Below are 14,876 nucleotides of genomic sequence, written 5' to 3' on the forward strand. Positions count from 1 at the left end.
TGGCTAAGTCTGGAATGTCCTAATCCTGAAATTTGGCTAAGTTTGGAAAGCTGAAGAATCCTCCAAAAACTAGATTTTGCAATATAACTCTTGGAGGTCCGAAACCACTCTCAAACATCCTGAAAGTATATATGGAATATAACTTAAAGTATAACTTATACTTAAATGCTATATTCCATAAAATGATCCTGACGGAGAGTCCAAAATGTCAAATTTCACTCCTGACCCTTCCAAAGGGTCGAAAGCGAATTTCGCTCCTGACCCTTCCAAAGGGTCCATAGCGAAATTCTCCATAAGACATTCGACTTTGACCAAAACCTAGAACTAATGCATTCCTAGGCTTGAATGAAGGCAAAAGCACTTGTTTGAATGAAGAAATGCGAAAAAATGAAGTCAGGATCATGGCCTAAGGTGAATTTCGCTGCTGACCCTTCCAAAGGGTCCAGAGCGAAATTCATATTTCCTCTTTTTTTCTTCTTAGCTTGACCAAGTTTGTAGACTTTTGAGGCATAATTGAGAAGGTTTGATGCAACTTTGCCTTGGAGAAGAGATTTTAGACCTTGGGATGATGGATTCTAGCCTGGGAGAGGAATTTCGCTCCTAACCCTTCCAAAGGGTCCAGAGCGAAAATCCTTATAACCCTCATTTTCCTTCCTTGTTTTGGATGGGCGTTGGTTTATTAGGCATTGTGTGTGAGTCTTGATGTGTTCTTGCCTTGAGAAGTGTTTTGAAAAGTGAGGATCTTGTCCAAAAATAGGAACTTTGCTCCTGACCCTTCCAAAGGGTCCAAAGCGAAATTCTTCATAAGCCTCATTTGCTCCCTTGTTTTGGATACCAACCTTGTTCCATGGGCGAATTTGGGAAGGAAATAACATGTCTCTGCCTTTTGAGGTGATGGAACGTAGAAATGTGAAGGATTTTGGCCAAGATTAGGAATTTCACTCCTGACCCTTCCAAAGGGTCCAAAGCGAAAATCCTTATGCACCTCAATTTATCACTTGTCAAGACCAATTTCATAGTTCCTTAGGCATGTTTGGGGGATTTTTGACATGTTCTGACCTTAGGAGGTGAGTAAAGGTGGATGAGATGAAGATTTTAGCCAAGAATAGGAATTTCACTCCTGACCCTTCCAAAGGGTCCAGAGCGAAATTCACTATAATCCTCATTTGCTACCTTCAATGGGCTTAAAACCTGGTTCCTCAAGTAGAAAACAATCTATATTTGCCTCCAGGAGAAGATTGAAGTTTGAAAAATGAGCAATTAAAGCCTAAATCAAGATTTTCGCTCCTGACCCTTCCAAAGGGTCCAGAGCGAAATTCCTTACAAGCATATATTTTTAACCTTGCTTGAGCTTAAAACTTTGTTCCTAAGGCGAAAAGAGATGAAATTTCACCTTGCAAAGAAGATTGGGATTGAAAAAATGATGATTTTGGGCTAGAAAAGGAAAATCGCTCCTGACCCTTCCAAAGGGTCCAGGGCGAAATTGTGTAAAACCTATCTTTTCCCTTAGTTTCATGCCAAATCTAGTGTGGATCATGATTAAAGAAATCCTTAGGCATGTCCTTGAATGGTCAATAATTATCAAGTTTGAAGGAATCGAGCCAAAATGAGAATTTCGCTCCTGACCCTTCCAAAGGGTCCAGGACGAAATTCTTATAGGGTCTGCTCCTAGAGAAACTTTTGGGCAAGTTTCATGTTAATATCTTTTGTTGATGATTTAAGTTGAAAATGCTATGTTGAAATGAATTTATCATGTGTCCTCAATCATCTTTTGGTTTGTTTTGGCAGATGAAAGAAGACCAAGCCAAGACAAGGACGACCTTCTCCAGCCCAGCATCAACAAAGACGACCTTCTCCAGCCCAGCCTCATCAAGGACGATCTCTTCCAGTCCAACATTTGAAGGAAAGACAAGGTGGCATCCCAGTCATCACTCCTCCAGTCGGGTTGGTCCACTTCAGCATGTCCAGATTCAATGTACCTGACTCATCAAAGATGGCACTAACTTTGATGTACCTACCCCGACTATCCATTGGTCGAATATTCCAAAGAAGACATGTGTCCATATAATGTAATTATTTCATTGGTCAGAATTAAGTTTGTTGTAATTAACCCTAACTAGGGTTTTCATTGTAAAATCTCGGCCATTGATATCAAATTGATCTGAGCCATTGAATTGTATTGAGGGCACTATATAAGCCCTGGCTCCTCATTTGTAAAGGCTAATAGTTAGTCAATAGTTGATAGTAGGTGAATAGTTAGCTGATAGTGAATAGTCAGTTGATAGAATAGCAATTAGAATAGAATAGCAAGAGAATGCAAAGATTGTTGCCAAGATGTTGTTGTAAAAGACTTGTAAAACTTCATTGAAGAAATGGTGAAATCTATGGGTCGATTCAACAATTTGCATGGTCTTTATACTTCTCAGATTTGATTTTATGTTATTAGATGAGTGGAAGAAATGTGTCTGATTGATGGTGAAATTTGTATATCCATACTACTAGCAGTTTGTTGATTGCAGACTTGCCTTGTGTAGTCAACTGGAATCATTCAACTTAAGCTTAACTTCAATTGTCGCTTCTTCACTGATATGCATCAACCTGATGGTGTCTATGCCTGTAGCGATGATCTGAACATCATAAAGCTTTCCTCCAAAGATCGCACTAACCTTGTGGAGATGGTCCTGGGATGTCAAGACAAGACTTAGTTAGAATTTCATCAAAGGTCATTCATTGCTCCTACATTCTTAGTGTCAGAATTAGATCCTTCCCTCACCCTCATCCTTTTTTCCTTTTTTCAAAAATCTGGGCTAGTGAAATCCTGTATTCCAGCAATATTCAAAGCAAATCAGACATTTAGTCATCAAGTGTAAGTCCCCTTGTGATTCCAACAAAATCACATCATACCACAAAGAGCTTATCCACGAGTAGAGAACCTACATACAAGAACCTTGGAGTTGCCTCGACTGATACTTTGGCGAGATCTTCAGCAGTCAGGAAACTTTGCTCAAGAGAGGATAAGGTACCTTTAGGTATTTTATTCTGTGTTTGGTCGTGTACAAAATACACATCAACAACTACCCAAGTAGCTATCCCACTAAAGTCGCTTGTTCTCACATACAGACCTTGGAATCAGCAGTGATTTTTCAGGAGAGGATAGAATACCTTTGGGTATCTTATTCTAATGTTTGGTAGATAATAAAACGTACACCAACAGGTCCTGACACTAAGTCTTTAAAGATAAGTTTGTACCTGTAATAAATAGATCCTAAATAATTTGAAATGACAAAGAAATTGCATTAATTGCTTTAATGAGAATTTCTAATTTATATCTGTATCAATGTTTTATGAAGAAATTAATATGCTTATGAGATTTAATGATAACATTTACATATTCAAAATCTCTTTTTCTTATGCTCTAAAATGATTCTAAGCTTATTCCAATTAGGAGCGTTGGGTTGCTACAATTTGAGAAATTGTCCCAATTAAAAAACAAAGTCAGCATGCATGGAAACCATGCATTCCAAATAGCTAGCATATTATATTTTTAACACTTCAAGCAACATATATGGAGCCCCTAAAGGTTTCATTATAGCTATCTAACATATCAAACTATGTTAGTGATAATCAAGAAAAATGTCATTATTTAAATATTTTGGAAAGAAGATAAGAAATTAGTAACAACCGTTTTACCAACAAGGAATGCAGCAGTACACCCAAGTGTAGATCCAATTGAGTCTGCAACAAAACCGATCGGAAGCCCATATAGGTACCCACCTCCAAGCTGAAACATAAGTATAAAACGGAAACATGACACAAATAATTAGAACACACTTAGGTCAATTTCATATAGAACTGAAAAGAATTGGAAAGAAAACAAGGCATTTCAAAATGTTAATATTAGTCCAATACAATCTGAATCAACAATGTTTCTTGCAAGCAAAGCTTTAGCTTATATGTACATGCAAAATGGGACAAGAAATACAAGTCTTTTGTGCCTTATCTTCTCAGCTATGATATTTTATTCTAATGGGTCTTCTATTGGGTTTCCCTCTTAAAAAAGTTGGTCTCTGTTATCTCACCGTCAAAGTTAGAAACCATTTCTTTTCTATTCACACGCATACATTTGTGCACAACAAACAAAATTCATGGTATAAGTGCAGACAAAAAATCAAGTTTTCTAGCAACTAGCCAATTGCAAGGAAGTTGTCAGTGATCCCAATCCTCATCCAACTGTACTTCCATTTATACTACAATCGATAATACATAAATGATGGTTGTGTGTGCTCATTGTTGATCAAAATTAGAATTAATTTTCAAGGTTCGACATCACCAAGGTATGCAGAAGTTTTAGATTAAACAATAATTCACATAATTTACAAATCAATGATTGCTCCTACTTCTATTCACATCAGATGAAATCTCTTTATTATTTATTTTAAACAAGAGAAGGAAATATCAAGAAACTGGAGTTGCTAAACATTGTAATTTTGATAGTTGTGGAAACTAGTGGTATTGTAAGGGTTGAAAGGCATGTTTTATTAGTTGAATGAGATCTTCATCCAAATCAAAATGACAATATATCTTTATTTGTCCTAGTTACAATAGATATTTTGAATAGTTCTAACAGTACTTGAAGACATTTTTCTAATCTCTACAATAGGTAGGGATGGTGCAACTTCTTTCTTGAAAACAGTTTCCAAAGTTGGTTAGAAATTTATATCCTGGAAATCAAACAACAATTGACAAAACATTTTTAGTGGTGACCAGATAAATTAGTACACAGCCTGGTTACAGAAAAAATGCCATTAGGATCGTTGTATAACAAATGAAAAGGTTTGCAGGAATGTTTATGTAAATGGGTCATCTAGGCCTTGATAGTGGTCCTAATTTTAAACAAGCAGATAGGTAAAGTGGAAACTCACTGAATGAAGAAATTGTCCACCCATAGGCTTATTAGCCTCTTTATGGGGTCCAATGGAGCTATGGTCCACAAGTTAAGTATTGAAAATGGAGTATCGATGCTGATGTCTATCTGCATCCTTAAATTAGAAGGAAATAGTCAGAAAGATGCTGCTACACCTTTATGGATAAGTTTGTGGCACAACTACATAAGATTAAAGATGATAATCTCTTAGTCAGCTTTGAAGAATGTTATATTGGAATCATTTAGGCCCCTAGAGGAAAGCCACGTGAACACTGGTACTTGTTGGAAGAGCAAGCTAAATGATAAGGCTTAATAGAGATTTGCTTAATCGATATAAATTTCCAGTGTATGTATGGCAGAAATAAATGCTAAGTTCTTCAACAGCCACAACAAGAAAATATAACCCCCCATACTTCAATTTAAAAATAAAAGCAGATCATTTAAAAGGGGTGCTCCAGAAATCCCCACAAAAATACTGCAACATTTTTGTTTCGAGATAGATTTAGAATGGGCCTATAACCCGAAAGGTATTTTTCATACAAAGATAATCAAATACCAATATCCGAAGCTAGAAAACCAGACATGACAGAAATCCGATCACAAGACATAGGATGAAATGTTGTCAATCATACATGGCATCGCCACCTCACAAAACTCTATGCCATCAAAACTGCTGAAGAAATACTAGTGATGCCAAAACCTATCAATTGAAGAAGCTTCTACAAGAAGGTTCTTGCCATCCACAAAGGCAACAAGAGACGAGCTAGAATTTCAAAAACAAAAAAGGAAACGGCCAACCAATATGATAAAGCACAGTATCACATGAGGTGCAACCTTGGGAAGGACAAGGTTGACATAGATTTTAGGAAGCATTCTGAGGTTGAGAAATTTTCAAATCAATGTAATAATGCCTTCCCAAGAGAATATCTTGAACAAAGAGGAAGAGCCATTAGAAGAAGAGACTATTTGAGATGTGACCCACATGATGGACCCAAGTTTTGTTCAAACATCAACAAAGGGGGTCAATATAATGCAAAAGCAGGTGTATATGGGTAGCAAGCTGCAAGCTCACGAACAAGGGGTTTCACTCCCACCACAAACTAGAAATTGACCAGACCAAGTGGCCTTATGTCATTAATCAAGTCTAGAAAACCCAAGCTCACTACCAATCTTCAGCATATCCCTATTTTATCCACCTAGTTTAGTCACAGTGAACACAACATTGTCCTAAACACCCCAACAACAAATTATCATGGAAAAGGAAAAACAGAAGTAAAGGCTAGTGGATCCAGCTCAAAGAATACCAAGTTTACCCCTCATAGTAAGCTCAGTCGCAAGTTCTCCTACTACTTTTGGCTCCAAATGGCTACCCCTTCTTACTCCATCCCTCTCTCCTTCAATTTTTCGTACCTCCCCCAAAGACAACTCTTGTCATGTCTTTGGCAACTATTGTATCTATTATTGCCACTACCATCTCATCTTAGTCTCCTCCCGATTCTAGTACTCTATTGTTTTCACTACAATATCACTTCTATTCTCACCTTGCACATTTTTTTCTACCTACATTGTAGCATCATATTTTCTTCAATGCCTTCCACTACAATTCTTACCACAATCTCTATCATTAATTCTCATACTACTAGTCTTGACATCTTTCAACCTTCTTCCACTCAAATGATTCATTGATTTTTCCTTGAAATTTCTAGCACAGCATCTTTGGTGAACTTTGGGCATATACTCCTCCCTCCCATAACCTTGGACATTACTATTTTTGTGGGCTCTCCTTTTCTAATTCTCACTCCTACATCTTCAACTTCCATGACGACAACATTTATTCCTTTAGCAAGCACTCCACAAGGAACCCAAGACTCGTATGGGCATCCAACACATTCTAGTAAGGCAATAGACCTCAATCAATTTTCTATGTTCCACCAAGTTTTCAAGATGAGGACAAATTTCAGGGATGGATTTTTTGGAGGCCATTTTAGGGGACAACAAGGGACAGCAAAGGGGATGGCTATTAAAAAAATTGGATATTTTTTAAAATATAGAGAAAATTCAAATAATTATATGATAACATTGATAAGGCATTCATCATATGCATTATAGATTGTTAATACATTACATTTACAACAAAATGCCCAAAGGTTGCAAGTTCCAGCTACAAAATGACAAAAACATAGAAACTATGCTGCTACCCCTGATCTTGCATAGAACTCGTGCAATCAATGAGCTTATCTCCCTTGTCTCAAGATTGTAGTCGTTGACACAAGCAACAACATGTTCCTAAATTTGTATTGACATTTGGAAAGGAGGCTGTCTCAATAAGGCTGAAAACTTTTCTGTTAGATGTTGCAATCCTACGATTTGTGACTGAAAAAACAACTAAAAAATGTTGTTTTCAGTGATAGAAAACCACCATCTCGACATCCTAGGTATTGTTTTGCTTCATTGTATCTTGAAAACTCTACTATTTTGCCAACTCTGCTGAAAACTGCTTTCAAATCTTGCAAAGTCAACCCTAACAAGATGCAAATGCCATACACCATAAAGGACCTTGAAAATCTGTTTTTTGCAGACCACAATCTCTCATTTAGGGCTGAGAGTGGTGTTGGGGCCTGTTGATGTGTCTTTTGTACACGACCAAACACAGAATAGAATACCTAAAGGTAACTTATCCTCTCTTGAATAAAGTTTCCCGACTGCTGAAGATCTCGCCGAAGGATCAGTTGGAGTAACTCCAAGGTTCTGATATGTAGGTTCTCTACATGTGGCTAAGCTCTTTGCGGTACGATGTGATTTTGCTGGAATTACAAGGGAACTTACTTTCGACGACCTGAACGTTTGATTTGCTTTGGATATTACTGGAACGTGGAATTTCACCGGCCCTTGATTTTGAAAAAAGGAAAAAGGATAAGGGTTGGAACGGGATCTATTTCTAACACTAAGAACGTAAGAGCAATGAATTACCTTTGATGAAATTCTAACTAAGTCTTGCTTTGACATCCTAGGATCATCTCCACAAGATTAGTGCGATCTTCTGAGGAAAGCTTTATGATGTTTAGATCACCGCTACAAGCATGGACACCGTCAGGTTGATGCATATCAATGAAGAAGCGATAATTGAAGTTAAGCTTAAGCTGAATGATTCCAGTTGACTATGCAAAACAAGTTTGCAATCAACAAACCGCTAGTAGTATGGATATACGAATTTCACCGTTGATCATACAAATTTCTTCCATTCACCTAATAACATGAAATCAAATTTGAGTAGTATAAAGACCATGCAAATTGTTGAATCGACCCATAGAATTCACCATTTCTTCAATGAAGTTTACAAGTCTTTTGCAACAATATCTTGGCAACAATCTTTGCCTTCTCTTTCTACTCTACTCTAACTATTTCCTACTCTCTAACTAGTCACTATTAACCTTTACAAATGAGGAGCCAGGGCTTTATATAGAGAACCCTTTACAAACAGACGGCTCTGATTGACTTAGAACCAATGGTTAGGATTACAAGATAGAAACCCTAATTAGGGTTTGTTACAACAAACTTCCTTAGCCAAATAGAAAATTACATTCCCGGAGCGAGGACCAATAGGAAGCAGGGGTAGGTACACCAAAGTTTGTGCCGCCTCCGATAAATTAGGTACATTGAATCTGGTCATGCTGAGGTGGACCAATTCGACCAGAGGAATGATGATTGGGATGCCACCTTGTCTAATGCTTGTGACTTGGTTGATCCTTTTCTGTCTCTAACGTGATGAATGATGTACTTCCTTTGCTTGGTGAGGCTTCCTTATTGTCAAGTCTTCCTTCTCCAGTAGCATATCTCGCCTTGAAGTGCTAGCAAAGCCTTTCTTTGTCATCATGTGGTTCCTTAGTGCGGTGAAGTGAAGGTTTTGGCAACTTCTTGAACACTTATAGTTTTCCAACGTTTCAAAACATCTTGAGTCCATCTTTGTGCTTTTGGAATGTCCTTGATGATGATGGACTGGAATAAGTCATCCTTGTCCTGGCCTGGTCTTCTTTCATCTGCAAAACAAATCAAAAGGTGATTAAGGACACATAATAAATTCGTTCTAACATAGCATTTTCTACCTTAAAACATCAACAAGAAGACATGAAGTTTGCTAAAAATCCTTCCCAGGGACAAGCCCTATAAGAATTTCGCTTTGGACCCTTTGGAAGGGTCAGGAGCGAAATTTGCAATTTAGCTCAAATTTCATCATCTCTTTGCCTTGAAGTGCTCTTGACCTTTGAATTGCTCTCTCTTGAAGATATCATTGATTTGACCCCCAAAATGACTTGGAAAAGAGGGTTTCGCTTTGGACCTAGGCCAAGGACAGGGCCTATAGGGAATTTCGCTCTGGACCCTTTGGAAGGGTCAGGAGCGAACTTTGCATTCTAGGATAAAATCTTCACAACTTGTGACCATGACTTGTTCAAATGCATGCCTAGAGATGTTTCTAATCTTACTCAACACTAGATTTGATGCAAAATCGAGAAAAAATAGAGTTTTAAGGATTTCGCTCTAGACCCTTTGGAAGGGTCAGGAACGAAATTCCTGATTAGGCTCAAGTTTTATCATTTCTCCACTCCAAAATACCTCCCAAGGCAAGCATACACTAGTCTTCTTTCTACCTAAGCTTAGGAATCCACAACTTGACCTTCATCATGAGCAAATTAGGTGAAATTGAGAATTTCGCTCTGGACCCTTTGGAAGGGTCAAGAGCGAAATTCCTCTGGACCCTTTGGAAGGGTCAGGAGCGAAATTCTTGACTTGCTTGTTTTCCTTCACCAGGAGCGAAATTCTTGACTTGCTTGTTTTCCTTCACCAAGGTCTATCCTTTTCACTCTCTATACTTGGACTCTCACCTTTGGATCCCTCTCCCATGCATGCAACACTTGTTTGACCCTCAAAATGGCTAGAAAGGAGGATTTCGCTAAAAATCATGGCCAAGGACAGGATCTATTTAAGATTTCGCTCTGGACCCTTTGGAAGGGTCAGGAGCGAAATTCAAGTTTTAGACTTATTTCTTTACTTCCTTCACTTCAATTCACCTTACAAGGCAAGAATACCTCACTCCACCTTCAACCATGCCATAGGAATCAATGTTTTGGCTTCACACAAGGAGAAAATAGGTGGTTTGAAGAATTTCGCTCTGGACCCTTTGGAAGGGAAAGGAGCGAAATTCTCCTTTTAGGTTGATTTCTCTTACTTAGCTCCATTCTTCTCACTTTGATCTACCTTGACTCTCTATTTGGATCCTTCTCCCATGCATGCAACACTTGCTTGACTCTCAAAATGGCCAGAAAGGAGAATTTCGCTAAAAATCATGGCCAGGGACAGGACCTATTTAGGATTTCGCTTTGGACCCTTTGGAAGGGTCAGGAGCGAAATTCTTATCCTAGCTCAAAATCTTCATTCTTGGTGGCCATAATCCATTCAAGGACTATCCTAGGGGCATCTCTGAACTTATCTCACCTTGATCAAGGCTTGTTTTGACACAAATTTTGGAAGATAGAATAGGTTTTAGGATTTTCGCTCTAGACCCTTTGGAAGGGTCAGGAGCGAAATCCTTGCCCTTGAGCTCATTCCTTCAATCTTCCACTTCAATTCACCTCAAAGGTCAAGGAAACGTTACTCCATTCCTATCTAGGCCATAAAAACCAAAAATTTGACTTGTTATGAAAGGGAAATAGGTGTTCTTAGGAATTTCGCTCTGGACCCTTTGGAAGGGTCAAGAGCGAAATTCTAGTTTTTGCTCAATTCCTTCAAATTTGTTGATCAATAGCAACTCAAAGTCATTCCTAAGGACAAATCCAATCCTATCTCACCCTGGCCCACACTTGACTTGGCACAAAACTGGGAGAAAAGAGTGGTTTTGTGGAATTTCGCTCTGGACCCATTGGAAGGGTCAGGAGCGAAATTCACACTCTAGGCTTGATATTTCATCTTTTCAACTCCAATCTTCTTTGCAAGGCAAATATACACCACTCCACTTGCATCCACGCCATAGGAACCAAGGTCTTGACCTCATCTAAGGAGAAAATGGGTGTTTTCAAGAATTTCGCTCTGGACCCTTTGAAAGGGTCAGGAGCGAAATTCAAGTATTAGGCTAAAATTCTTCATCTCCTCCACCTTTAGTCACTCCCTAAGGCAAAAAAACATGTCAAACACTTCCCAACATGCCTTAGAAACTAAGAACTTGGTCTGAACAAGGAAGAAATTGAGGTCTATGGGGATTTTCGCTCTGGACCCTTTGGAAGGGTTAGGAGTGAAATCCATGTTCTTGGTTGGTTTCCACCACTTCACCACCTCAAACCTCCTCTCAAAGACAAATATGCATCAAAGCCTTCCCATCATGCCTTAGAAGTCAACAAACTTGGTCATATCAAAGAGCAAAGTGGAGGAAAAGTGGATTTCGCTCTAGACCCTTTGGAAGGGTCAGGAGCGAAATCCATGTCTTAGGTCAAAATCTTCATCTTTTAATGCTTTCAATCACTTTTCAAGGCAAGAACATATCAAAACCTTCACAACATGTCTTGGAAACTAAGACCTTGGTCTAATCCAGGAAGGAAAGGGTGTCTTCTAAGATTTTCGCTCTGGACCCTTTGGAAGGGTTAGGAGTGAAATCCATGTTCTTGGTTGGTTTCCACCACTTCACCACCTCAAACCTCCTCTCAAAGACAAATATGCATCAAAGCCTTCCCATCACACCTTTGAAGTCAACAAACTTGGTCATATCAAAGAGCAAAGTGGAGGAAAAGTGGATTTCGCTCTAGACCCTTTGGAAGGGTCAGGAGCGAAATCCATGTCTTAGGTCAAAATCTTCATCTTTTAATGCTTTCAATCACTTTTCAAGGCAAGAACATATCAAAACCTTCACAACATGTCTTGGAAACTAAGACCTTGGTCTAGTCCAGGAAGGAAAGGGTGTCTTCTAAGAATTTCGCTCTGGACCCTTTGGAAGGGTCAGGAGCGAAATTCATAAATTAGGTTGATTTCACACTCCATTGCCTCAATTCACCTTCAAAATTGATCAAATTCACCTCTCCTTATCACCATCAAGTCTATTTTCCATCTACTTGGCTCCAAGATCTTCATTTTTTATGGCCAAGGCTAAAATTGAGGGTCAAGAAGAATTTCACTCTGGACCCTTTGGAAGGGTCGGGAGTGAAATTCAAGTTTTAGGCTAGTCTTTCACCTCTTTTCTCCTTTTTATGTCTTGGACACACTTCATTAGGCTTCCTTCCATCATGATCATGCAAATTTACTCTTTAGGTTGACATATAGCTCAAGGTTTTGTAGAAAGTAGGGTTTTACATGAATTTCGCTATGGACCCTTTGGGAGGGTCAGGAGCGAAATTCTTCCTGGAGCTCAAGTCCTAGCCTCATTTTCACCTTTCTTCATTTACACAAGTGTTTTTACCTTCATTCAAGCCTAGGAAAGGGTTAGCTCAGAGCCTGGGTCAAGGTGGAGTGTCTTGTGGAGAAATTCGCTCTGGACCCTTTGGAAGGGTCAGGAGTGAAGTTCAAGTTTTAGGCTTAATTCACCTCCTTTTCCACTTGACTTTGCCTTAGACTTGATCCTTGATTCATTTCCTTCCATGCCCTAGCCAAATTTGCCCAACTCAGACCTTCAAAGATGACATTCCCTTACCAAGATTCAATGACCTCCTGACACAATAAGCAACAAGAGCAAAAACTAGGTCTAAGGGAGACTTTCAAAGAAACCCTAATTTTGGAGCATCGCGGACTCACCCTGGCTCAAGCAAAGCCTGCCATCCTAGTAACACTCAGCATGCAAAGGCTAACAGACAAAACCCTAAAAGACCTAGAAAGCAAACCCTAGAAAGCAAAAAGTAGGGCTCCCCATTTGCAATGGGGTGATGTGTGAATACGTCACAACAACGCCCACAAAAGAACAATAAAATATTTTTTTAATTCATTTTGGGCCTTTTTTTAAATCAGGAAACATCATTGACATCCCCAACCCTTTGGCTCACCAATGGAGTCCCAATGTTTCCAGGATGTTAGGGCCAAACAAAATTTGATCTGAGATAGTGGAACATTTCCAAGGCATCCCTATGTCCTCGGAACATCCCCGGTAGAGCGACATGTCAAAAATGCCAAGGATGCATCCTCGTGAAACATAATTTTTTCAAAAAATATTAAAGTAGACACAACAAAGGGAATAGAAACAAATGGTCATCCCTCTACTAGTATCTTCAAAGCCAGACACTCTGAGAATCCTCACGTAATGTAGAGCAAGAGAACATGAATATTGTTTATTTGGTACCTCAATTAAACAAGCCTGAGAATTAGAGGACAGAGGTACAGTAAAGGGTTTTCCGCTGCATTTTGGTCAAGCTCCTCCACAATGTTGTCCTCATTTTTGTTTTCAAAAATGGACCATTACATAATTTTTTTGTCAAAAAAATCAAAATTTTACTGTGGCACGCTTCCTAAAGCATAATTTCACCTTACTCTTGGACTGAACTAATCCTCAGTCCACCCTCAAACCACGTTTCAAATTTCATTGCATTCTAAGTTCGTTTGCTATGGATTTCCTTCAATTTCGAGTTTTTTCTTCCTTAAGTTGCAAGTTTTATTTTTTCCTTCGTTTTAATGTTTGTAGGGAAATTTTAAGTTAATTACAAGTGCACTTTATGAAAAATAGAACTTGTAACTTACTTTTTATTTTCCCCTTGTTACTTTTTGGCTTTTAGTCATTGTAGGAACTTTTTGGACATTTTACAAGTGAACTTTAAATTATAAAGTTTAAATAAAACTTGTATATCCTTTAAAAAGTTCCACTTAAGTGATTTTAAGTTATGGTAGGGGTTTTTCTCCTCCGTTACAAGTTTTATAAAGTCACTTTAAGTTGTAATAGGGATTTTATTTCCCTATTACAAGTTTTATTTTTAAGTTATTTTTGTGACTTGTAAAAGGAATTTTATTTTCCCTTTACTAGTCTTTTGTTGAGTTGTTTAAAACTTGTAAAGGGAGTTTTATTTCCCTTTTACATGCATTTTAAACTACTTGTTTGCTCTCACAAACCCGATTTTGCCTTATGCATGAAAAAGTGAACATTTTTAACTTGCAAGTAGGTGAAAGAAACCCGATTTCTTCTGTTCTTTGCATTTTAAACTTGTCATTCCTCCTCAAGAACCCGACCAGCAATATTCGAGGATTTTGTTGAAGATTTCCACCGATTTTTGTGGAGAGATTCGAGGAGGAAGAAGACGTTTTGATTTCCTTTCTATTTTCATGCATTTTTCAACTCCTTTCATGCCATTTGGAAGACATTATTGCTGGTTTTATGGCCTTCAAACAGCAAAACACATCTTTCTTGAATGTCACGATTTTCTTCTTGGAATGCCACGAATCTTACCTCTCCTAAGTCGTTTTGGCTTATTTCATCTAGGCGTGGAGGTTGAATGCTTGTCTTGACTGATTCTTCATACATTTGTTAGGCGTTTTGCTACATATGGCGTTTTTCAAAAACATGGCTAGGGTTTGGAGTTTAGTTTATTGTCTATTTAAGAGATTTTCTCTCTTCTTTCAAGGATTGCTTCTTATTCTTGGGAGGTCGTTTTGATTGATCAAGGTATGTTCTCTTCTCTTTTTCTTGTTTTCATTTCTTGTTTTGGTTTGTTTTGGTTTCCTTGATCATATTGTATATATGTTAGTTTTGTTAATTCTTGCCTAAAATCGGTTTTTGTTAGAGTTTTTCCCCTTTGTTCCAAGTTTGCAAAGCAATTTGTGAATTGCATTGTCTTTCCCCATTTTCCCTCTTTACTTGCATTCAGGATTTAAAAACCCGATTGCAAGTAAGATGAAAATAGTTGATCTTCCCCTTTGGTTGAAAAATCTTAACCATCATTTGTTGAAATTCCAAGTTTCAAAGTTGGAAAATACTCATCCTTTCAAAATCGGGTTT

General features: G+C 38.2%; 1 protein-coding gene across 2 annotated transcripts in view; it reads right to left on the reverse strand.

The window, feature by feature from the left end:
* LOC131072434 (uncharacterized) overlaps positions 1–14,876 on the reverse strand; it is a 181,439-nt gene that overhangs the window by 76,630 nt on the left and 89,933 nt on the right. For both annotated transcript variants that reach the window (XM_058008581.2, XM_058008580.2), the window contains one exon: positions 3,683–3,781. In XM_058008581.2, the coding sequence (XP_057864564.1) occupies positions 3,683–3,781 (99 nt within the window). The remainder of the gene's footprint in view (positions 1–3,682; positions 3,782–14,876) is intronic.

Source organism: Cryptomeria japonica, chromosome 8, assembly GCF_030272615.1.
Source record: "Cryptomeria japonica chromosome 8, Sugi_1.0, whole genome shotgun sequence".
NCBI lineage: Eukaryota > Viridiplantae > Streptophyta > Pinopsida > Cupressales > Cupressaceae > Cryptomeria > Cryptomeria japonica.